The sequence below is a fragment of the Seriola dumerili genome, unplaced genomic scaffold, assembly GCF_002260705.1.
Source record: "Seriola dumerili isolate Sdu_G_001 unplaced genomic scaffold, Sdu_1.0 BDQW01000025.1, whole genome shotgun sequence".
Lineage (NCBI taxonomy): Eukaryota > Metazoa > Chordata > Actinopteri > Carangiformes > Carangidae > Seriola > Seriola dumerili.
This window is the reverse complement of record NW_019174280.1, coordinates 10,488,665-10,501,169: the sequence shown is the minus strand read 5'-3', so window position 1 is coordinate 10,501,169 and position 12,505 is coordinate 10,488,665. Positions and strand designations below refer to the sequence as shown.

The window sequence follows — 12,505 nt, the reverse complement described above, 5'->3', positions numbered from 1 at the left end:
AATCTGTATTCTGAGAAAAGCATCAGAACACAACAGAGGGACTATGTGCACTTTTCACTGCCAACTTTCCAAATTCTTTTCTTGTCATTTGTTGACGAGAAGAAGGGAATGTTACGCCACAGTGGCGTTGTGGTGGCAGCTCATGTGTACATTTGTCACAATATCTGAGATGCGTGGGATTGTTTATAGTGAACACATGCTGGTGGTGACAGCAGTGATGGACAACACTAGACACAGTAACCTGGATGAGTAAGGAGCAGTGTCTGGATGTCCGTGCTCCTGATCGTGCTGTTCTGTTTGCATTTTGGGAACTTGAAAAACTCCACATGTGAACATTCAGACATTCTGAAAAGAAGCTCAGTGATGAAAGCGGCAAAAAATAAATGAATGTCTGAGTAGTGTTAATCGAACTCTGATGGGCTGTACAGACCAACAGGGAGGAGGTGTGCGCATCTGTTTTGTTATCCACCAAAGCTATTCTTGGCCTTTTGGTTGTCAGCACATTTCACTGTGAAGAGTTACACTTAGCTCTGATGTGTGTGTTTGAATAACTGTCAGATCCAAACACACACAAATATACCCGTATAAAACACAGTCTTTCTATACATCTACTACCAGAGTTTGATTTAATCCAGTGTTTGCCAACAGTTTAAGTTAAATCTCATAACAACACACAAGTAAGCACGTCCCTCATCCCTCATTTCACACCTCATAGTGGCACCTGCCAAGTACCCAATGCTTACTATTTACCCCACGTGACTTGACCAAAGGGTCAGGGAGCATTGAGTTTACCTGACCAATCTCTTCTTTAATACCCCCCTAATCTTCTCCAGTGCCAACTATTCTGTCCTTCCCAATAACTCCAAACTTCCAACTCACTTCTATGGACCAAATGTGATGTCCAAAAGTATGAAATAGAGCTAAACAATCTAAAATCTATATCCTATATTTATTTTGACTGTAATAAGAGCAAGCAATTGTTAAACACAACACATCAGCACAACATTTCCCTTCTTGGCCTGCTTGGATTAATCACAGTATGACCACTTCTGTGTTGGCGTTTAGGCTGATGGTTGGCTTTAATGAGGGTATGATGTTATTTTGACAAAACAATCCCAACTCAAAGTCTACTTACTAGCTTTTTCTGGAGCTTTCAAGGCTGCTGGTGTGCTTCTGTTAACGCCAACGCTGACCGGTGTGGGTGGGGGAGCCCCAGTCGCACTGCTGTTGACCCCACATACTCCGCTCTCTCGTCCAGCGTTTATCCCCCAAAACAGAGGCGACTGCCCACCGTGTATCTTCAGTACTATTTCTGTCTTTAAGCTTTTCCTGTGGTCCTCCTCCTGTTTAAGGATTTCTTCTTTTAAACATTTATTTCTTCGTGGGGATTGACACTGTTTACTGTCGCTGCAATTTTTTTCCAGATTAGATTTTTATTCGCTGAATGTCCCAAGTAAAACGTCCATGTCACTGTTGAATTCTTCCGGTAGACAAACATTTTCAGCTGGGTTAAACAAAGCTGAGCGGTTGGATGCAGTGATTCGGTCGACCTCTTTTTTTAGTTGAAAAATGTCTTAATTTACCCAGAATCCATTGTACCAAGGTCCGATTTAAGATAGTCAAGATCTAAACTACTTTGTGCAACTTATGAATTAAGAGGTCTATCTGAAATCTGGCTATCTGTTATATTTAAGCCATAGTCGAAGTCTATCTCTGTGAAACCAGCCATGCCTATAAAATATTCCTGACAAAGTAAAAAAAAACAAAAAAAACACTGAAACATTCAGCTAAAGACTACATTGGGACTGTTTGGGTGTGGTGTGGTTTGATTGGATTTGATTGACAATGCTGGCAACATGAGCAAACAACCCAGCAACTGATTTTCAGCTTTTGATTCAAATATTGTTGATCCCTTATTGCTGTAGGGAAATACATGACATCACCTTTTTTTCTTTCCAGCTGAGCTTCACCCATTTCAAACCAATTAGAAACCCTAGAGAAAACTCAAATGCAGATACCTCTAATGTAAAATAGCCAAACTCTGACCTCATCATTCAAAGTGAAGAAGCTGATAGGCACAACAGGTTAACATAGAGTACATTTATAGGACCTTCAAGGAAGTGGGTAGGTAGGGATTTTGCAAGTGTCTATCTGTCAAAATCTTCCCACATTAAAATATGGAAGTGTACTGTCATACAACACCTGAGCTTGACATTTCATAATAATCTTATGGAAGAGCACATTGGCATACAGCAAAGGTCACAGGCCATATTTTCACACCATTACCCCTCTTTCCACCCTGCCTTTCTTCTATTTCTGTTCACGATCCATTAATTAATAAAGCAGAAATTCTGTAAAATTGTTTTCATGCTAGTAGCACAAGTATGAAATGACAAACCACCACATGACTTTACAAACCAATGATCCAAAAAAAGAAAGAAGAAGAACCTGTCCATAAACTGAAATGACCCTACAACACATTTTACATGCCTGATTAAGAGGACATTATATTATTTATTTAATGCTGTGGAAGTTGATGCATGATCTCCATAAATGTCTGCATAGGTAAGAATATGTACAGGAGGCTGCAGGCTCAAAGGGATGGAGTATCACTATAAGGTGTCAAGTGGGCAAATAATAACCTCAGAGTGTCTCTTACAGGCGCGAGTGCCGTTATAGATCTATTCAGGGCCACTCTGGCCGTTTACACTGTGTAGATCAGGTAACCCAACACCACTACTAAAGGCTTCCTGAGTCACGTTTGCGCTCGCTGGACACATGCATTTTCCTCAGAGATGCACTTGGTGACTGTGACTTTCAGCTTCTCCTCATCCAGCTGCTCACTTTGCACGCACGCACACACACACACACACACACTCTTAAATCCCTATCGCCATGGTGACGAGGTTGCCACAATAAATGTTAAGAAGAGCAGTTGTCATCAGCTGGGTGTCATGTTACAGGATGCACGCTGCTGTGCCAACATTAGATATGTCCTGCTAGGTCTCCTTGGGCCTGTCAAGATGAGTGAGCGGATGACTGGCCAACTTCCTGCCTCCTTCTGATAACTGATTACCTATTTGAAAATGCCGTCAGTGTCTTTACTGATGAAAAAAGTAAGACGGCCTGCACGCTGACTCCAAACCACTCCACTTACCCGACCAAGATCCAAGTGGAATTGAAATGTTCTGTTTAAATAAATTTGTTGTTTGGAGTCACTGTGCAGACATTACCAATTGATGCTGATGACATACATTGAATTATGTCCTTTTTTAAAAATTAAAAATACTTATCTTCTCACATCATATAATTGGCTGCTATTAATTTTGGATTACTTTGTTTCCCATAATTGAAGTATTTATTACAGCAAGTTTAACTCTCTATAATCTCACAATATAAATGTTTTTTTAATCAAGACTTCTAACAAGATATATTTTTTGTCTGTATTTGAAATACCACTTAGGTTACTGTCAGTCAAATTGAATTTACTGAATTATTATTGTGCATGTGATACATACTGTATGTGCTGTATGGGAGTAAATGTGAGTGAGTCTCCCTTTCTGTGCATTAAGCACTTTACCCTGCAATATTGGGACACCCAGGTGTGACAGCTGTGCATCATTAATGTCCTGTGTTTGTGTTTTTGTAGGTGTGCGTCTGGACCGGGTCCGAGGCGGCAGACAGAAGTACAAGAGGAGAATAGACGCTGAGAACAGCCCATATCTGCACCCACAGAACGCCCTGCCCCAGAAAAAAACGTGTAAGTGTACAAGCAAAACTTTATATCACCTACGGTGCATATGAACACGACTGCAATACATAACTGTTAGGCAGTCAGTCTGCCTTAATGGATTACTTTATTGTAGATATGACAGGCTCTTATTTTATCTTGTGTTGTGGTCTGTGAGTTCAAAACAGTCCAATCATGTTTTCTGTGATGTTGTCTGTCAGAACACTGAATCATTTTTATAGCTGGTATTTGCTAATGAGTTGGCATTAATCATTGCCAACTGTAATATTTGAAGTGAGAAGTGGGAGGCTTTGAATGGCTGTGATGAACTTCTTGTCTACTTTGCACTTGTAAAGCAAAACATTCCTGTCCTGTGGAAACCACATACCTCCAAAGTGATGCAATGCATTTTTCAGATAATCCTGTGGGGTTTCAGATGGTTTATTTAGCCTTAGAAGTAGGGCGATTTACTCAACCCGTGAAGAAATACTTACAATTCAAAATCACCTAATTTGGGGCTACATGGTTTTCACCGGAGAGGGACAAAAAAAAAAAAAACATTTTCCATTTCTCACAAAGGATTTTAAAATCTCTTCTAATCCCTCTGAGAGTCCTCTAAACTTTTAATTTCGGACCTTTTTAGATCTTGACCTCAATGAGAAGAGACCTGATTAAATAACGGTGGTTATAATAATATAAATTTCCTCTCTCACTCTCTCTTAGTCTCTGTTGGCGGTGTGGTGGAGAACAAAGTAGTGTCTCTGCTGCTGGTGGCCGAGCCCGAGGGCATCTTCGCCATGCCGGACCCCACTGTACCTGAGAGTGACATCAAGGCTCTGACCACACTGTGCGACCTGGCTGACAGGGAGCTGGTGGTCAACATCGGCTGGGCCAAACACATCCCAGGTACGGTTCAGGCTGAAACCACCGTGTCTCGCTCAGTCAGTCACTCAGTCAGTCAGTCAGTCAGTCAGTCAGTGAGTTGTTTGCTCACACAATCCACCACACACATTATCTCACATTAAGTCTATAATCAGATCAGAGGAGGAGATTGTTGTGACTTGCGGTTGCCAAGACACTTGCTGGATGCCCGGAGGAGAGAGGAGGGCATGTTGGCGCGGCAGTGACACATCCTCTGTGTGTGTGTGTGTGTGTGTGTGCGTGCGTGCGGGTGCGTGCGTGCGTGCGTGTGTGTGTGTGTGCGTGCCATGCCCTTGCTGACTGAGGTGTGTTCCTAATATATCAGCCAGATGACCAGTGGCCACCTGGACATTTTAATTCATTTCCTGGGCTGCAGCCGTCTCCCTGTGCTGTCTGAATTACGGAAATCCTCCTGACACTTGGAACACACTTAGCTTCTCCTCTGACACAGGAACAGCAGAAGGGATGTCCAGAGTTTTCTTTTTTTTTCTTTGGATGAGAGGGTGGAAAGGAGAGGGGAAGTGTGTTCTGACAGCTTAGTGGGATTAAAATGCTGGTATGCAGCGATGTTGACAGTTGTAATCGTTTGCGGTGGCAACAGAGGTCTGCAGTTCTGCTGTGGCGACACAAATAAAAAACAGCACTATTCAGAAACAGTACACCAGTACTGTCACTGTATGTATGTTGATTTTAGTCTTGAAATGATCGGTCCTTTTATTAGTTATTTGAGTGACAAAAATTTAATTGACAGCAAGTTAGGGCTGCAACTAACAATTGCTTCATGATCGATTAATCAGCCAGTTATTTTCTCGGTTAATTGATTCCTTTACAGGGCATTTTACATAATATTTGGACACTAAAAGCAGTGGCCTGGTCAGTGAGTCATTACAAAGACATGCTGTGCAGACAAACTTTACTCAGATTAATCTATTAAGTTAGTGTAGATCCCAAAGTTTCCAACAGCGAATGTCTCAAGCTGAATTATGGAGAAATAAAAGGAGGAAAAGTTGACATTAAGGTATTTAAACCGCTGTCGATTTCTCTTCTCCTTGTTTTTCCTCCAACTGAAGGCCTGACTGCTTTATCAGCTGTGGTTATCCACACCCAAAACATCACCAGGGAAACACCTGGGGTTTTTGTTGATGTCTTGTCTCCGAAATGCTTACAAAACAAACAAAGCAGGTGTGTGTGTGTGTGTGTGTGTGTGTGTGTGTGTGTGTGCGCGTGTGTTTGTGCTTGTATCCCTCTGTACTATATTTGTCCCCATGTTTGTTCCTACAAAGTGGACATGAAGCAACCATTTGAGTGTGTGTTGGTGTTTGGTATCCCTCATCAGCATTTCCATTGTTCTGTTAAAAAAAGGAAGAAGAGAACCAACCCCCCCCCCCCCCCACCACCACCACCACCACCATCACCATACCTCCCATCCTTCTCCTTCTTCTCACCCCCCAGGCTGTTGCTGTCTGTCTCTTTTCTCTCGTTGTCGGCTCTTTACTGTCAGCGCACGAGACAGACGGAGTCCGACTGATGCGTGTATTTGTAGCCCTTTGCCAGTGGAGGGTTTGGCTGAGAAAGTGGAGCAGCAGCAGAGGCAGACACCCACCTGAGGGGGAGAGAGAGAGGGGGAGAGAGACAGGAAGCCATGTTTTCATCCAACTGTCAAGCACATCTTAGTCAAACTTTTGAAATGTCACAAAAATAAAATAAAATGCAACAAAAGGTGAACTTCCATCAGATGAGTTGAGGCGAATAAACGTGATTCGTACATTGATGAAGAAAGAAAGAAAAAATATTTGAAAGATCTGATCAGCAGTCAATATGTAAGGCTTTCATCTAAAGCTAAAATCAAACAGTTGTTCAAATATCACAGCTAATTTTCACAAGACCATGATGCACTTGTTCGAGAAGAACATGACATTTTTAAAAGGGTGTAGACATTGAAAGATTTCTAAACTTTTAAACAATTATTTGATAAAAGGAGGAATTCATGAGGCTAAACTTGTAAAATCTGTCATTTGCAACATGTTTCTCACTTTAGGACGTATTTTTACTTGTTAAACTCACCCCTCTTGTGAAATACACTTATCTGAAAGTTAGATGAGAAGACTGATACCACTCTCATGTCTGTACAATAAATATGAAGTTGGAACCAGCAACTGGTTAGACTGATATGAGTGGTCTCGATCTTGTCTAACCCTTGACAAGAAAGCAAATAACTGTATGTCCTGAAATGTTAAAATATTCCTTTATGAGAAGATAAATTAAACAGATTTATGTCAATCAATTAATGATTTAGTTCTTTATCAGTTATAACTTCCAAACATCCGCTCGTTACAGCATTTTACAAATGCTGGAATTAGCTGTCCTCAATTTGTTAAATAAAACAACTTATATGTTGAACTAATATGTTAATTTTTTAATGAAGATGTAAAAGCATTTATCAATGCTGAAAATAAACTGTTATCACTGATATCACACTGTTACCAAAACATTGTCCTAGTCACTGGGAAATTTTGGTTGGCCTGACTGATCTAGCTATTTCAGTTTAATAGAAAAAGACAGAGACAAAAAACAGAAAGGCAGAGTCAGAGAGACGGAGAGAGAAAAGGGCAGATAAAGAGAAAAAGGATGGACAAAAAGAGAGAAATGGAAAGAATCATAGTGACCCTGACAAAATGGGACAATAGCATCATTCAAGGAACAGGTTGATAAGACAAAGAAGGGTAGATAGTAGAGACAATACACAGAGAGAGCGTAGAGACGAACACGCAGAGAGAATTGGTATTTTAAAAAAAAAAGACTGCCCCCTCCTAGCAGCGTAATGGCCATGTCACATCAGCTCTGGATGAGTGGCAGGCCACACGGCCCCCATCGCTGCTAGAACCAGGGTCCTGGGCGAAGTGGCCTGGGCCATCTGAGTTCTTTGCCCAGGGGGAGGTGAGTGTGATGGGGCTACTGTCCTGGCTGCTCCCCCTCCTCTGTGTCTGCTCTTATCAGGCAGATTGACAGTGATGTGGTCTGAAGTCTGAGGGCCAGACTGGCAGATGAGCTGGCTAAAGACCAACTGCCCTCTTTGCTTTTGGCCTTTTTGAGTCTGTGCTGCAAGTTGGCTGTCGAATGCGCGTGCTATGGTGTGACTGGCTGTGTGTTATTGTTGATAAGATACACTGGCAACATAATTCTCCCCAAATGTCAACACTCCTTGTTGCCCTCAGTGTCCTTTGCTTTGTCCCTTGAAAACATGCTCTTTTCTCTTTATTGAAGGTTTAACTTGTATTTGACCTTAAAAATCTATCAATATATTTCCTGAGATTTCATCACACAGACCTGCACACACACACACACACACATTCACACAGGTCTCTGTCCCTGATCGATGGTCCAGTGCCAGAATACTGATCCCTATCGACCAATGAAATTGTGCACAGACAGCGTTTCCAATCAATCAGGGAGCGATAGTGGGGAAATGGGCGCCACTGACGTTCCCGTGGTGATTGTAAAGAGCAGTGGATCCTGATAACAATCACTGATGGTGTCAAAAACACAAACGCCTCCCCCGCCTCCGCTCGCACTGTAAAATCATCTGTTTAATTACAGTAAACGTGCGCGTGAGTATGTGTGTGTGCAGGTTTATGTGGGGAGGATGATCAAGTTTAATCATACTCCTGTGAGGTGTAATTGTCAATCAAACTAGGAGTGTCCTACAGAGTGTAATTAAATTCACCACCTCTTTATTCCTGTCCTTTGTTATGCCCTTTGCTGTGTGGCCTGCTTTTAAATAAAGCATTCTGCCACAAACAAATTCTGTATTATCAGTAATATTAAGGGCTCATGTACACTGTCATCTGCACCTTAAATATGTCATCATTAGCATATTCCATCAAGGTACAACTGCACACACTAAAATAAAAAAGACAGATTGGGCTGGACTGTCCGTTTATCTCATACAGTATATGTCTGTTAGATAAAAGATGGTTTGGTTAGCTTGGCATAAAGCTAATGCTAAACTAAGCTGCTGCTGGCTGTGTAGCTTCATAGTTAGCATACACACAATGAAAATGGTATCAGTCATCTCCTCTATATGTTGGCATGAAAGCAAATAGGAGTATTTCCCAAAATGTCAGACCAGAATTTAATTCAGCTGCAGAATTATATGTTAAAGATAAATAATCTAATTTCTACAAGACATTTTTGCAGTTACTATGCTAATGCTAATGATGCTCTCTCTTTTGATATATTCTGAATCTATGTTCAGGCATCTTCTAAATGATGGTGGGAACTGTGGGAAATAGCAGGTTGAGGAATGTGGATGCAATAAAATAAATAATTACACTAAATTATTTAAAGGGGCACTCCAGTGATTTACTATTACTCTCCCATTAAGCAGGGGGACTAATTAAAAATAGGAGGGTCAAAATCAAGGCTGCAGGGACCGAGATGTCCTGACGTTTAGTCCCGAGTATGGGTCAGGTTTCAAAAATGCTGTCTCTTACATCTCCCATAATGCAACAGAATAGCATCTTTCATAGACCTTCTCTGCCTACTAAATACCCACTTCTTTCAAACTCCATGCCCCCAGCAGGTTTTCTGTGAAACATTTGTGGTGTCCCGTCCAATTCAAAATGACCCTGATGACATCAAGCTTTGGAAAGCCCCTTCCGCAGCAACAGAAGACATTAAACAACGTTTTTTAAAGGCCTAACTGCACTATGACTAGTGAACTGACCTTTGTATAATGGGCGGAGTGCCCCTTTAAAATCTTTCTTTTCTGCTTATCAAATTACTGCTCTACATTCTTTATTTCCTTAAATCTCTCAGGCTATACAATCGTTAAACTAAATAGTTCTAACCCACTACAGTATCTCTAACCCGTCCATTTTTCCCCTCTTTCTGCTTTAGGCTTTCCCTCCCTTTCGCTGGCAGACCAGATGAGTCTACTTCAGAGTGGCTGGATGGAGATATTGATCCTGCGAGTGGTGTTCCGCTCGCTGGCCTTGGAGGACAAGCTGGTGTACGCCGAGGACTACATCATGGACGAGGAGCAGTCGAAGCTGGCAGGGCTGCTCGACCTCAACAACGCCATCCTCCAGCTGGTGAAGAAGTGCAAAACCATGGGGCTGGAGAAGGAGGAGTTTGTGGTCCTTAAGGCTATTGCACTCGCTAACTCAGGTACAGAGTTACTTCTTACAGAGCTTAGGTCTTTTACCTTCACTGTTCTGTATCTTTATGTTTTGTGTAATTAAAGCATAACATTTCATTCCTCAATTCCATCTCTTCTATCAGACTCCATGCAAATTGAGGACTCAGAGGCAGTTCAGAGACTCCAGGACGTCCTTCACGGGGCCCTCCAGGACTACGAGGCCACCCACCACCCAGAGGACCCTCGGCGGGCCGGCAAACTGATCATGACCCTCCCTCTCCTGCGTCAGACGGCTTCTCGCGCTGTGCAGCACTTCTGCAGCATCAAACAGGACGGCCGTGTGCCTATGCACAAACTGTTCCTTGAACTGCTGGAGGCCAAAGCCTGACCTGAACACAGACAGTGGTTCGGTTCATCCCCACCTCCGGTACAGAGGTCAGGATGGGAGGAAGTGAAGGATAACGGGTAACGGTGGGGTATGACGCCACGTATTTGTCCATTTCAGCTTGCATTTGACAGTAAAGTTTTGAATTTGCAATCGCCAGGAAGCTGCTGGAATATTTTTAGAGACGCACCCCTCCTACTTCCAACGAATGTTTGGAAAAAGCAGTCAAATTTGCGTTTAGTGTCTTGACGCCATGGACGTTGTCATCTTTGCTGTTTGTGACACTAATCTAAGTGTATTGACCTGCTTTGAAAGCTGAAGACAGATGACCAGACAGTGTAACAGCAGAAGAAACCGCCTTCTAGAGATATTTACAGTTACATGCCAAAAGTAGAGCTTCTTTTGTCAAAAGACCACCTGATACTTGAAGATCCTCATGGATTATTTCATCCATGTTGAAGCCTGTTTATCTGCATTCTGATGCATTTAGAGAGCCTTTTAATGATCTGATTTATTTGTCCTTTTTGTATAGAAAAGGTAAACGTGTCCTAAGAGACATTTAAGTAAGTCTTGCCAAAGAGTAAAGACTCATACTATTGAATAATACCAGCAAACGTCCACAACATTATAATGTGGCCTGTAAAACATTCACATAACCTGCATCCCTGCTCTGTCGTGTATCGCAAAAATATCTATCTCGTCACTGCATTCATGTATAGTTGATTAAAGGGAAGCGATTAAGTGATCAGCATCTCATAACACAATAATCAGCCTCCTGATTTTAGTAGAAGATTTCAGGGAAAGAGTACTTAACATGTCATGATACCACTGTATTACAGCAAAGTGATATTTATTTAAAAGTGGCTCTGTTCTTTTGCTGTTTTTTATTTACTAACGTGGCATTAATGGAGAGTAGATTAAAGCAATTACAGTGGATAAATAATTTTTTAAAGATTTTTAAATGATATCATTGTAAGATAATTTTTTTACTAGCTTCTCTGCTACAGCACTGATACCTGTGTATACCATATCATGAAATTCAAGAAAACATGATTTAGAAGTGGAGTCTGTACTTGAAGATCATAATGTTGTAGAGATGTGTAGACCCATAGATATAACTTTAACTATGTAAAATGGCTGCCATACTGTATAATCTGGATTAGGGAGGTGCTTGATGTCCTTTCTCTGGTAGAAATCTATGTGTAGGATGAAATTTGTGCACTACTTTTTGCTTTTAGCCATAATGTTTGGGGAAACTGGTGATGGCGCTCTGTTAATCTAGTGTGTTTTGTGTGAAGAGTAGCTCTATCTGAAATTTGTCTTTTTCCGCACATGTTAAATGAAGGGATTAAACTCAGAAGGAATCTCAGTACAATAAACAAAAAGCCCTGCTCCTTATTTTACTCCTTAATGCAAGGTACTGTGACACTGTAATGTGCATATTTTTGTGACAAGAGGATGGCAGCAATATGACGGTTTAAATGTATGTTCTGTACATTTTTGCTGTATATACAGTACATCATGTCCTATGCCAACAGCTGAGAGATGTTTCAAGATGCAAATAAGCTTTGTTTGGATGAGCTGTGCCGTGCTATTTCATTCTCAGGTGGATTCTTGGGCAATAAAGATGATCCCCATAATGCAAAGCTCAGAATATCTTTGCGTGTCATCTTTCTCAATAAAGAGAAGCAGGGGAAAAGGCTTTGAAACAAATTCATTAAGAGCTGGTAAGTAGGCGCAGTGTACTCTGCACCGTCTGACAATGGACTGTCATTTCCAAGTAAGGCCCATTATGGCACATTTAGGCCATCAGAGCCCAGTTGGATGGAGATTTATAATTACCAGCTGTAATGTAATGAAGTCTAACAGTGGCTCCAGGGAGTGCTGGTCATCAAATGCCTGTTGATGCTGATGGAGGGAGATGCAGCCAAGCCATCACTTTCTCATACAATATTTATTAGGATCTTAATACAATGTTTAATATACACTATGTAGTAATTGTAAGTAGATACAAGGATATTTTTGTTTAGCTTATTTTGCTACATTATTTTTTTAGTGCTCATTAATATATTTCAAAATTTTAACTTGTATAACTGTTGCATGTTTACTGCTAATTCATCAATCTCAGAAGAACCAATCCAAGCGTGTTATAATATACCCAATATGTACATGTACAAATCATCCACAGGGAGATTTTAACTGTCTGTAAATGTGTTAAAACTCCTGAAGACATGTTGAAGCTTAAAATTGGATTCCTTAGAAACAGTAACTTGACCAACAAAAAAAAAAGAAAAAGAAAAAGAAATCAAAAGGTCAACTAGATTTCTTC

General features: G+C 41.2%; 1 protein-coding gene across 2 annotated transcripts in view; it reads left to right on the top strand.

Moving 5' to 3' along the window:
• The window catches only part of LOC111238286 (estrogen-related receptor gamma-like), a 29,678-nt gene extending 17,493 nt beyond the window's left edge, over positions 1–12,185 (top strand). For both annotated transcript variants that reach the window (XM_022767726.1, XM_022767719.1), the window contains exons 5-8: positions 3,650–3,760; positions 4,454–4,636; positions 9,551–9,820; positions 9,935–12,185. In XM_022767726.1, coding sequence (XP_022623447.1) covers positions 3,650–3,760; positions 4,454–4,636; positions 9,551–9,820; positions 9,935–10,179 — 809 coding nt within the window. In that variant the 3' untranslated portion in view covers positions 10,180–12,185. The remainder of the gene's footprint in view (positions 1–3,649; positions 3,761–4,453; positions 4,637–9,550; positions 9,821–9,934) is intronic.
• Positions 12,186–12,505: the final 320 nt, after the last annotated feature.